The sequence below is a fragment of the Capsicum annuum genome, chromosome 5 (assembly GCF_002878395.1).
Source record: "Capsicum annuum cultivar UCD-10X-F1 chromosome 5, UCD10Xv1.1, whole genome shotgun sequence".
NCBI classification, from domain to species: Eukaryota; Viridiplantae; Streptophyta; class Magnoliopsida; order Solanales; family Solanaceae; genus Capsicum; species Capsicum annuum.
This window is the reverse complement of record NC_061115.1, coordinates 156,827,830-156,840,912: the sequence shown is the minus strand read 5'-3', so window position 1 is coordinate 156,840,912 and position 13,083 is coordinate 156,827,830. Positions and strand designations below refer to the sequence as shown.

General features: G+C 33.2%; 1 protein-coding gene across 2 annotated transcripts; it reads right to left on the bottom strand.

Annotated features, from left to right (window-relative positions):
• Positions 1 to 9,174: 9,174 nt before the first annotated feature.
• Positions 9,175 to 12,411, bottom strand: LOC107870691. Of its 2 annotated transcripts, none has more exons than XM_016717295.2 (3): positions 11,941 to 12,411; positions 10,945 to 11,191; positions 9,175 to 9,844 (listed from the first exon to the last, which is right to left on the bottom strand). In XM_016717295.2, the coding sequence occupies exons 1-3, from the start codon at positions 12,046 to 12,048 to the stop codon at positions 9,483 to 9,485; spliced, it is 717 nt and encodes a 238-aa protein (XP_016572781.1). In that variant the 5' UTR covers positions 12,049 to 12,411; the 3' UTR covers positions 9,175 to 9,482. The 2 variants fall into 2 exon arrangements, with proteins under 2 accessions (XP_016572781.1, XP_047269173.1); XM_047413217.1 differs by having other exon boundaries at positions 9,175 to 9,856; positions 11,941 to 12,326.
• Between the last annotated feature and the right edge of the window lie 672 nt (positions 12,412 to 13,083).

Sequence of the window (13,083 nt, the reverse complement as noted above, 5' to 3'; positions counted from 1 at the left end):
TCAAAGCGAAAGTAAACATGTTCTTAGCCTTAAATCTGGAAAGGGGGCATTTAGCCACTAATAGACATAACCGTAATTGATATTAATGAATAAATGTTATAATCCATTAAAAATCTAAAGTAAGGAAAAATAAACCCTAAAATAAGTGTTGAGAAGCCCCTCTCCAAGTCCAAAGACATACAAAAGTGATTTACTAAGTGTTAATGTGTTGTATTTATAGTTGGCAAAGTTTGGCTGTGTAGGGAAATGTGATACGCCGCGTTGGTCTTTCCCTTGCAGCAAGCCACACGATGACTTGTTCTCTCCACTAGACTAAGAGGTGCGGTCCGTTTCTTATTCCCATGGAAAAAATGGTGCGGCACATTGCAATTTCCATACTCTCATTGGAATTTGCATTTTGACGTCCAAACCTTGTCTTGTGCCTTGTCTTCAATACCAAGCCTTGTGGTGGTGTTTTTCCTTGATTTCTAGCTTTTTCAACATCTATAAATCATCATAATAATCTCACAAAGCATACTACATCATCGACTAGAGCTCAAAATAACACAACATCAAAAATAGTGAACTAGAAACTCGAGCTAAGACGAGGCTTGCCCACATTGATCTTTAACTTAATGTTTTAAATCTTGTATTGACCCAATTGAACTTTGAACACTATAAAAAAGTTTTTCCACACATATTTACACAATCAAACCATTAGGAAATCATTCAACACATTAAAATCCATTGAGATCAACTAGAATGACACCAAGCTTAAGCTAGTAACACTAGCTTTCTCGTCTAAACTCTAAGTGACCAATTTAAGTACAAACTTGTTTGAAAACACCTTTAAATAATTAAATCACATGTTTAAAAACTTATATTCTTATTTATATCACTATTTACTCATTAAGCACACGAGAAGTCCTTACAACAAGGCTAAATAAGCTTGGATAATAACACTAAAGTGCATAAACCACCTCAGATCACGAGCACTGCATGTGACTCAAGGGATAGGTATAATTACAAAAATTCAGTCATAAACCATATTCACCATGTTCATATATACATATATATATATATAGGATATTAGGATAGGGACAAGGGACGTGAACATGAGAGTTTAAAGTATTAACCTGAACAATGTAGTTTGCTCCATCCTAAAGGTACACATGGGCTATATGGGTTAAACTCCCCTACTGGAAGGGCCCCAATATGTGTTAGTTGCATGAACCGAGGAAAGGATAAAGACACCAAGACTACAGCCCTCCCAAAATAAATATAATGTGTGCACCAAGCACATGGTCACATGGACCTCCAACGCCGATAAATGTGATTTTCAGTGTTGATCCCCCTGGTACCTATACCTTCACAGTGAGCTACACAATTCCCTTGAAGCCCAAATTAAAACACTTTACACATAAACCAACCATTAACCCAAGAGTCATTTATTAAGGCATTACCAATTTGATATCGTCATACCAATAAACTTTCAAGTTAATTCAATTATGTCAAACCAATTCTTATAACAAAACTGACTCCCAAGTTTTATTTAAAATCCAAGTCATGGCCACCAAGTTCATCAAAAAATCATATTTGTCCATTTATCCTTTAATGTAATAAAATGGGTTCAAAAGATAAGTTAAATCATGCAATTATCCATATTTAAAATCAAATTTACAAAGTAGGTTGAGGTTAATGTCATTATTAAGCCAATATTTCATCAACTTGGGGAAACCCATGTCCCTATTCCAACCATTTGAATAATGCATCAATTTAGTCTAAAAAATCATCAATTAAAGCTTGAATAATCAATTTAAAATATGGGACAAGTAATTACAACTAAAATCCCTCAACTCAATTTCAAACTCATAATTTAAATCATATGAATATTCAATAAATTAATGTCATAATGTAAAATTCAAGATAGGAAAAGAGAATTACCTAAAATACAAAGAAAATTAAAGAAAAATTGAGGTTTGGAGCTTGAATGTTGAATTCTCTGTAAAACCCTTGAGCTTTCTTGGGTTTTGAGTTAAAGAGAAAAGGAATGGTTTTGATCTTTGAAAACTAAAGGAGAAGGGGTTGTTTATAAGTCATGCAAGAGGTAAAAATACCATAATCCCCTCACCCTAAGTGAAAAAAATAAAAACTAGATAAATTTAACATAGCGGTGTGGCACACACTTATCGCGAAGGTTAGCCTTCGTGCCATGCCCTTATGCCGGAGGTTAACCTCCGTGGCACGCTACTATTGTGAAGACTTACTGCCTTGGGATTCCAAAATAGCCCCAAACCCCTTCCAAAAATTCTGAAACTTTTTCAAAACATCCTTTTAACATTTCTTAACATAATTCAAGCCAAAATTGATGTTATCTACGCGGGATGGTCAAAAATAAATTTATTGAAATTTTATGGGGTCTCATAATATTTTAGATGACCCGCTGCATAAATTTTATTAGGAATCGTATTCCTTGAGTTATAGTGGTCATGATTTGTGCCTAAAGCTCAGTCGTTTGTGGTGGGTAGGCTAGTTGGCATTATTATGGAATGGTGGTTTTGTTAGTGTTATCAAATTGTATAGAAATTTAATGAGAGGTTGCATTATTTTCATAACCATTGTACATGTTGAACTCTGAGAATCGTGCTAAAACTCTTTTTTCCACCAAAGACCGTACGGGGACAAAAGGTGGGTAAATTGGTATCTAATGTAATGGCCTATTTCATTGTTACTGAAAATATCTGGGGTAAAAAACATGAGAACCTCCTTCATTATAAGTTATATAACTATCTCTTTAGTATGGAAGTGCATTGGACGTGTACCAAAGTCATACAATACCCCTAGCATAAAGTTAAGATGAAAGTGCTCTTACCGATTGAGTTTCGAGTTAAGTTTAAACTAAGGTCAACTCAATAGAGTATATCTCCTAGAATATACAGAGTTATTGGGACAAAAATACACCAAATGAAAGCTCTTTGAGTCTTATTTCTAATGCATCCAATCATTTATTAATTCACCTTTGGAGTAAAAGTTGTGATTATTTTACTAAATAGTGTTCGAGTTGACAAATTAACCACCGGTATTGCTATAGTGGTAATTTAACACCTACAGTGATAACTAGGCATATAAGCTTATTTTGATGGGTTTCAATCTATAAACTCTAAAATTTCATTTTTAAGCCCTAAAGGGAAGATTTGCTCATGGTTGTGGTGAAAATTCTTTGTTGAGGTAAGATTTTTATTCCTTTTAAACATTAATAAATCCATTCATCTTCTAAAATCATTAGAATAGGAAATTACGGTAAAATTCTTCTGGTTAGAACCTTAGGTTCATGAAATCATAAAGAAAACCTATGGGTATATTTGTTTTCACTTAGAATTGATTTTAGATTGTAAATTAACTCTTCTTAGTATGAAATTTTAGTTCAAAAATACGTACTTTCATGGTTAGGTATCTCGAGTTCAATAAAGGTGAGGCTTTTAGCTTTAGTTTAAAAATACGTACTTTCATGGTTGGGTATCTTGAGTTCAATAAAGGTGAGGCTTTTAGCTTTAAAACTTTATTAATAAAGATGGGTTGAGCATGGAAGATCGAGTTAGTGGTTAATTGATTCTTGGGTATTGTTATACACTATAAATGAGGGTAAAATAGTGGGTTTGAATTCTCAAATTATTTATTTGAAGATTAATTGATTAATTTCTCTTAAATTTATTTTTTATTAGATGATTTAGCCTTCGAAAATGTTAAAAAGAAGAAATATCATCCATGATGTAGCTAACTTGTTATAGTAGCATGATGTCTGGGTAGGTTATGATTTAATGTATATTATACTTGAATTAGTTGCATGTAATTGGTGAGAGATTTCATGTCTAAACCTACAAAAAATGAAGCTTGAATGGATAAAATATAAAAATAAAGTAATAATGATATAATTATATGTTATTGTGTTTTATGTGGATCCTTTGATGGGTGTTTGTGTTTGTATGACTTAATTGATGATTTATAAAGTTTAATATGTGAATGTGATCAATAATAAAAGAATTAGGTGACCTAATCTGTAGAACTAGTCTTTAACACTTTAAAAGGAGTGAATTCGATACTGTGTATAGTTGAAGTATGATATATTCTTGCTAAAAGATAGTTAGAAGGATTGATTGTGATAAAAATAGGTGATGATATAATTTAAGAACTTAAAAGTAAATTTGGCTATGTGTATGCAAGCAAAATGTACCAAGGTGTATGACTCTAGCAAGAAATTGTAAGTTGAGTAGATATTATTAGTTGAATGATAGACTAAAGTTGATAATGCATTGAAATTTGTGATGACTTGAATATAGGAGTTACTAGTTAGTAACTGCATTTACCTATTTCAATATGAATAAAAGGGGTTTAGATTGCTGAAAGAAATAGAACGATAATTTAGAGTGTAGATATCAAGCTTGGTTAAAGGTTAACTCCTAAAATGTATACGTGATTAATTGATTTTCAAACATGTTTGTGATTGATAATTGGGTTTGATAATGCTCAGTTGATCTTTGTTAGTGGATATTCGTTACTTGAAATGTTGAACTTGTGATTATTGATTGCATTTACTGAGTTGTCAGTAGTAGTAAGTTCTGTTTCGATCATTGTTGCTTGCATCTAATTTTGATTGGGTGTTTACAAATCGCCTTTAGGTATTACTAATAATTATTGACTGCATTTTGCATTTACATCGATGGTACTGATGATGACATTGAGAACATGATGTTCATGATATATTGATAATGATATTGAGATCATGATATTCATGATGTTGAGAATGATAATAATGATGATGAGATTGAGAAGAGAAGGAGATAATACATACATGTTGCATATGTACGTTCATCATATACATTTGAATGTACATTTAAACATATTTTTATGTTATGGTGAAACTTGTTGAAGAATCTTCCTAAGTGTAATTGGTTCTTTGTGTGGACCGATTGGTTGATAAGATATTATGGTTCCTTAAGTGTACTGGTTATGTTGATATGATGATTGTGCATTGTAGCAAGTGTGAATATTATAAGGCACGTCTTTGATTATGTGTAAATATTGTTCTTCTGTGAATATAGTATACACGTGATGTATATTGCAGTTCTCTTTCTTGTAAAATTGTTGATGTTATCGATTGTCTTAATTGTTGCAATCTCAAAAGTTGAGTGGTAGTATAATACGGAGCGAGGATTATCATGAAAGAGAATTTTAATAAGAGAGAAAGAGAAGTACATTGATTTTTTGTAATAAAGTAAGTACATAAGAATTGTGAATTAGATTTATTCATGAACTTTAGTTAGTTAACCACATCCTACGGATAAAGTAATATTGGTTAAATAGAAGAAAGGTGGTAAGATTGAAAGTTGAAGTAAGTTAAGTATGTTCAGTTATTAACTTGTATGCTTGTCATCATCACTTCTTGTTTGCTATATGTCGTTATATATTTCTAACTTTGATCGTCTGATGATGCCTACCAGTACGTGTGATTGTACTGATACTATATACTAACTATATCTTCTATTTCGAGATATAGCAGTGCTGTGTGTCAGTTGGAGTTTCTATAGGTACAATATTGTTTATTCTTCAGCAACTCATGTCATCCTACTCATACATAGATGTGTGTTTTGGTTCATTCCTCCATTTATTTAGTGCTCTTGTACCGGTTTAGACTAGATTCTGAGAAGTTATTTAGTAGAATTCCGCAACATACTTTTTATTTTATTTTGAACAAAAGATTTATTTAATTATTACATTTAAAGTTATTTTAAATGCCTTCCGCAATGATTAAATAGTTGGATAAAAAATTCTCCTATCTAGGTGTTGGGCAGACACACACACTATCTGTAATTTGAGTTGTGACACATAAACAATTTTCAGTTTTTAATACTTTTTCTGGTGCATAAAATTGTATGTGAAATGATTTCATATTGATAAATTATATAAGCTATTTAGTGGATTTCAAATTATTCATCATTTTTCTACATTAAAAATTGATTGTGCATATTACCTAGTTTCAAACAGTTTTTTTTTCTATGAATATGTATATAAATTGATTTCATACACTTTTATTATCTAATTTAGCGTTTTCATATACCATTTTTTGTATGTAAATTGATTTTTCATTATATATATATTTTTTGTTTATGAAATAAGTATATAAATTGATGTACCTACTATTAGCAAAAATATTTTTTTCCTTCCAATTTTTTTCCTTTCTTTAACTTTCTGTAATTAGGAGAAGAAAAAAAGTGAGAATGATGAGATCTTAGCATATTTATAAATACAATTTTGCTTTATTTAGGACAGCTATCTCTATATCTCGGTCTCGGTTTAGCATCATATATTACTCTGGAGAGCTTTTTTTTTTTGTTGTAGTGCGGATGTTAGAGCAGCTCCTCTATGTTATGGGTGTGGCAACCCCCTGACTCATTGTACTGGTTATTGCAATAGCTAGTGTTGTATTGGTGTATTGTTAGTGAACATACAGAGAGAGCTGTAAAGGTAGAAAAAAACAAATCAATCGTGAAGAGAGCATTATCCTTGAGCTACTTATTTCCTAGCTTCTTAGTTTGTCTAGGAGCAGGAGTAAGAATTCATAAGTAGTGGTGAATCTGTGTAGCTGTTAGCTTAAAAGATAGTAGTTTATTCTCACCTAGAATTCATAAGTAGTGGTGAATCTGTGTAACTGTCAGCTTAAAAGGTTGTAGCTTATTCTCACCCTGCTAGCTCCTTTTAGTGAATAATATCTCTTGCTAGAGTTGGGGAAAGAAGGAACCGGGACGCCAAATGGTCCCTTGCTTCTTTCTTCGATTCTATAGTCAATCTTCTTTAATTGAGTGATAGATTCCACATCAGATTTCTTAGTCCCCTCAATTTTCTTCTTCTTAATAAATACGGAGAAAATAAAAGCAAAAAAACACTTCTAGATAAATAAATAAATAAAACTAGGAGAGTGAAGAAGAAAATTTTGTTTTCCTGTTCAAAAATTAAAAATAATATAGGAGAGATAAGAAAAATATTGACGGGTTGGAGAAAAACAAATTTATAGTTGAATAATGATAATTGTAAATCCCTAAATTCAATCCTATAAGAAAAAATATTTTTGAATAAATAAATAAATGACTGACTAGGAGAGAGGAGCAAAAATATTGAAAATGTTTTCGGAGACGGAAGGAAAATATAGGCAGATTGGAGGGGGGAGGGGGAATTGATTGAACAATGATAATTGTGGAATCCCTAAATTTAAGCATATTAAATTAATTAGAAAAAATTAATTTCGGATAAAAAATAAATAAACATCTAATAATCTTTAATAAAACTAATCGGTTATGCATTGTAATAATTTATTGAGTTTGTAAATATAAAAAAGTATATTTCTTTTATAATAACAAGAAATATTAAAAGTACATGTGTGGTATTTTCCCTACCACAATTCCAATATAAATAATGGATCAAGTTGGACTGAGATGTGACCCATGTCCATTTAGACCCAATTCAGTTTAGTCTGAATGAACTGCGCACAATCGAACAATTAATTCATGGGTCATCTCAACCAATCTTAGCCCCACCAATTTGCAAACCCTAAAACAAATTTCCGTCCTAGAATTTCTGTAGTGCCTAGAACATAAGCACTAAGGTTTTATTTGTTTGCACGGAAGGTCTGAAGTCTGAATCATTGCATTTGTTTTTCATTAAGATTTAAATTCTGAATAGATCTTAATCATTTAGGTAGATTTAAATTCTGAATAGATCTTAATCATTTAGGTTTGAGGAGGTATTATAGTGTTGAATAATATTTACCGTCTCTCTATTCATAAGTATCAGTTACAACCTCTATCATCGTTATCATTGTCAACCATCACCCACCACCTCCACCATTGACAACAAATATCGCTACCAACCTCTATTGTCAACTGCAACCACACCTACTATCTCTATTATTCTAATTATATTTACCGTCATCACTGCCATCAACAACAACACCATCATCAATCACTACTGGTCAATTCCTATTATCGACTGACTCATCTATCTCAACTAGCACCACTGTTAACTACCAAAAATACATCACAACCTCCACATTATTCGGCGACCACCACCATTGTCATTAGTAACACCACCTCTACCATCACTTCAATCACTATCATCGCTACAATTTATCTCTACTAACAACCATCTCCACCATCACAACTAGCAGCATCTCTAACTAGCATCAACACATCACCAACCATCATGCATTCATTTTTCAACCATCACAATTAACATCTCTACCTACTAACATCAAGTAACGTCACATCACAATCATCACCACCATTATCCACCGTCACCATCATAACAGTCACTACAATACCCACCATCACAACTATCACCACTAATATTACTAATCACTAACATCAATCATCACAATTATCACCACTAATATTACTAATTACTAACATCAATCATTGTCACTGCAACTGCCATTATAAACCATCCACACTACCACTAGCAAATATAAAAAGAATTTCAATCAAATAATATTTTTATTGTGTTAAATTACATATCTGATATATAATTAATTTTTTATTTGAATTATATTTTTTTTATTATATATGCAAATACATTGCACATTCAAATGTTGAAAAACAAACGATCTTAATTATTCAATTTTCAGATCTAGAGACGACATCTTAATCATTCAAACGTACATTTAGATTCAAACGTCTGAATATTAAAAAAAACAAATGCAGGCTAAGACAGAGAGTCAAATGCAGGCTGAGACATACAGTCAACCTAACGGAACTAGACTCGGGTAATTATATCCAACAGAACTTAAAAATTGGATGATCCCGAGTTTTCGATCCTTTGCTTATCCCGTTAAGACGAACCTTCAAAATCAAAAGTGAACTTTCACCTTCAAAATTCAGAAGTAAAAGTTAAGCAAGCATCACCATATGTTCAAGATCACACACCACCAATGCCATTTTGGTAAATCATCCGACTAGACTTATGTATTTTCATTTCTGAGGTTAGACACGCAGCATGCTCCTAATCATATTGTTATCCCACCCCAACCAGGTCCAAACCAAAACCTGGAAAAGACATTTTGTTCTTTCATAAGCACATTAATTTTCATAGTACTTGAAAAGAGCTCTTCCAACATCTTGAAACTAAATCTGGCAAAAGTAAGCTCGATAACCCAAAATAAGCATTGTACTCACGAATAAATCATATCCAAGACATGATGAATGATTTGCATTTCGTCTTGCGCTGAGACTTTAGAAAACTACAAGCAGCTTTCGCTCAACATATTAGAGGCCATAATAGCTTGCCTTCCAAACGACGGCCACCCTACCTTAGACAAAAATTTCAAGCAGCATTCTACTACATTTATCTAATATTTACTTCACCCTCTTTTACCTACCTGATGCTTCCATGCAAGAGGAGACCCGTGGAGAGTTCTAATAATATGCAATATTATAACATTTTAATCTTCTTGCCAATTACCGGTACCAGGCAATAGGCGGCGATGTGTTCTGAGGCAACTGAGTCGTCATACAATGCTGTTGCCAATGATGCAAACCTTCATTTACATTAACTGCACCAGCCTCGACTGCAGTTCTTGGTTCAGAATTCACACTGCTATCTTCAACATCCATCGCTACACCCTCCATATCTTCAGCATCCATCATATCTGAAATGTCGGGTTGATCAAGGACTTCAGCTTGTTCTGCAGAAGGAAGTTGAGATGGAACCCAGGGAACAACTGCCAGACACCCTTTTGAAGAACTGGAGTCCTCCTGTTGCGTTGCTTCATTGTCAGCTGGTCTGAATGCATTTGCTCGGTTTTCCCAGAAGACTTGACCTGCACAACATACTGATTACTGAATTTTTTACAGAGGTTTGAAGCATTAGCAAACCATTAAGACTTCAGCAGAATTTATTTTCTCAGCCAAGTAACCTAAACTCGGAAAGAAAAAATAGAGTAGCAGATGATATCAATAAAAAACTAGAGCAAAGCTACCTCTTCGTCCTCAAGAATAGAAAAAATAGAATAGCAGATGATAAACTAGTTCAAAGCTACCTCTTCAGCCTCAAGAATATTTTCAACTTAGGTAATGTACTAAAGCACCACCGTCTAACCAAACCAAGGAATAGACATCAGAAACCAGCTTCTCTGACTCTGCCCATAGACCGTATTAGACTTCCAGTCAAAACATTTCTAATCAGATCGTAACTTTAAGCAATATCAGAAACACATCCATTTTCTTTTAAGATACAAACCATTAACTAGATATATAGAAGCCAAAACAATCATTTCTTTCTAATGTATTAACAGCGCTTCTCATTAAGCTTGTTTCTACTGATACCTTCCTCAAAAGATACTCGATACAGGATTCTGAACATTCCTCAGCTCAGCTCTGTGATTAGTTCACTAAGAAAATAAGAGAACAGAGATTGCTAACTTCTTTCACCACTAAAATTAGTCAAAAAGAAAGGGAGCAACTAGATCTTCACTTGCATTGACAAACGCCATTATAGAAAGTACCTAGAGTCTGCCTTAGCATTCCAAGCTGGCTTACATATTAACTGCAACTCCAATCAGCTCTTCTTGAACTGATGTATCGCCATTTTACCCTTAGTAAGATTGACCCATCGGCAGAACTAATAGAAACAAGGCTGAATGTTCCCTCTCATAACATTTCCCCCCGAAATTGATCAGAGCTTCACTATTACTTTTCAAGCTGTAACTAGTTCTCAAAACAAAGAAACACAAGACCACCAATTTGATATTACATACATCCTATTGATCTCAAGGTAATTTAAACCATATTACTATAACCTAAATACACCTAATAGATAAACCTCTGCCTTCACGGTTGGCATTCAGTGTTCCTGCAAAACTACCAAATAACTTCATATGAACAAAGCTAACAATTAAAAGAACAGGGACCTGACACTTACTTTTGAAACCATTAATAAACTGGGGATCCACTTTAACAGAGAAATTAGAAGGAGAATGCATAGGAGGTGTGTTGTTCATGGGCTTGAAAAGAACAATTGCCCTCTCTTCGTTCTCGGGCAGTTCTTCAATTACTAGACCCCTATTTACTCCATTGTTTCCGAAGCTTGTATAAGTAGATGCTTGCTCAAAAGTCATAGGAATCTCCGGTTCTTCAACTTCTTCTATTATGGGAGGCAATTCTGCATCCTAAACATAAGAATAAATAGGAAAAAAAAACATCACTAACATACACAGGCAATTTCTTCCAAAACAAACAGAAAGTGTAATAAAAACAAACTGAAAGTTGCAATAACAATTTCAGAACATTCTTTGAGTTTATCCACAGTTAAGCCAACAAAAAGGGATAAAAATTAAGTTCAAACAAAACAATTACGCCTCAATCACAAACTAGTTGGAGTCAGCTATAGGAATCATCTATATCCATTCTGCTGTAAGTTGAAACAACAGCAACAACAATAATTATGCTTCAGTCCATCATGTCTATATATTATACTTTTTTATGACCGCTGTGCCCAGGACAGCTTGAGCACCTCGACTAATTATACAAAATACCTTTCAGTCCCACCAGCAACAGGCAACTCAAGAACAAATGGGGAAAAATCACCTAGTGTTTCATCTCTAATGGTATTTGAACCTTAGACATTATGGTTCTCTAATGGGATAATGGTACAAGGTTTATTGTACGTCGTCACATGGAGACAATTTTACCACTTACGCCGCGGCTCCATATAGTTCAAACTCCATAAATCCGCCTCAATTCATACTAAATCATCTATATGCATTCTACTAAATTTTGAGTTCTGCTATTCCAACACTCAATAAACCAAGTTGAAAACCTTAGAGTAATACACCAAAATTAACAAAACTTGATACAACAGAATTTCACATACTTGCAGGAAAAAACAGAAGAATTTTTCAAAGTCGAAGTAGTTTACCAGTCGACGGATTTTTCTGGCGGGAGAGGAAAGAGAAAAATCAGAGAATTCATCATAAACATCTTCCAAATCCTTCCTCTTCATCTTCAACGAATAGTATGTCTCCATGTTTTTACAACAAAAACCCTAAAATATCAGAAATCAATTTGTTCAAATTAAGGGCTCCTTTCTTAATAGATGAAAGTTGGAAAGAGAATGATAAGTAGAGAATTGGAGGGCTGGTAGAAGTGAAAGAAAAATTGAGTGTGGAAATTTGAGATATAGGGAGAATGAATAACGGAAGCTGGTAGAGGCTTCTTTCTCCCTACGTCTAGATTTCTCCAGAACATTGATACCCAACACTAGTGGATTTAGACAGAGTAAGTCTAAGGGGTGTAAACAAGTTTAAACGACTTATGGATTAGTTATTTAGGGATTATTATGCTGATATTAATTTTTTTTTAGTGATTATTTGATTTGTGATTCTAAAATAATATGTATTATTTTTTTTAAGAATAAACTATTTATTTATGAAAATATTTTTATTTTATTTAACTTAATTATTTTTGTGTGTCTATTTCTATGATTTATATGTGTGTTCAACTATGTGTGCATATATATAGCGTTGTCCTTCCCTTCTGAGTATTATTTGTATTTCAAGAAAAAAATACAAGTAAAACAACGATAAAAGACATCAGCCTCTTCTCTCGAACTTCTCCGCTCAACTTATTTCATCCTCAAAATCATAATCTCATTCTCACAATGAAAAATGTACTACACACGCATCATTTCAATGTCAAATCAGTGCTACATTAATATCATGTCATTGCTACGTAAAAAATTATAAATTTTTTAAAAAAAGTAATCCAACACATATACTATTTTTATGTATTTTTGTTTTAAAAAGTAAAAAATATATGTCTATATATATATATATATATATATATATATACTATAAATAATGCCCCCACCCCCACTCCATTTTCCTTTTACTTCACCTCCACCCCCTCTCGATCCCCGCAACCCCACCTTTGCAAATAGGTTTCCCCCTCCCTTCCCCTTGCATTTTGTCCCCTTCCAGCCCCCCTTCTCTTTCTCCCCTTCCAGCCCTTCTCCCCCGTTCTTTCTCCCCTTCCTGACCCATCCCCCTCCTTTCTTGTTCAA

Excerpts from the sequence above, each read along its gene's own strand:
- LOC107870691 (XM_047413217.1), bottom strand. The coding sequence starts at position 12,048 with ATGGAGACATACTATTCGTTGAAGATGAAGAGGAAGGATTTGGAAGAT. Across the intron at positions 11,192-11,940 it reads CCAGAAAAATCCGTCGACTG|GATGCAGAATTGCCTCCCAT; the intron begins GTAAACTACTTC and ends TCTTATGTTTAG. Across the intron at positions 9,857-10,944 it reads GTTTATTAATGGTTTCAAAA|TATGTTGTGCAGGTCAAGTC; the intron begins GTAAGTGTCAGG and ends TTCAGTAATCAG.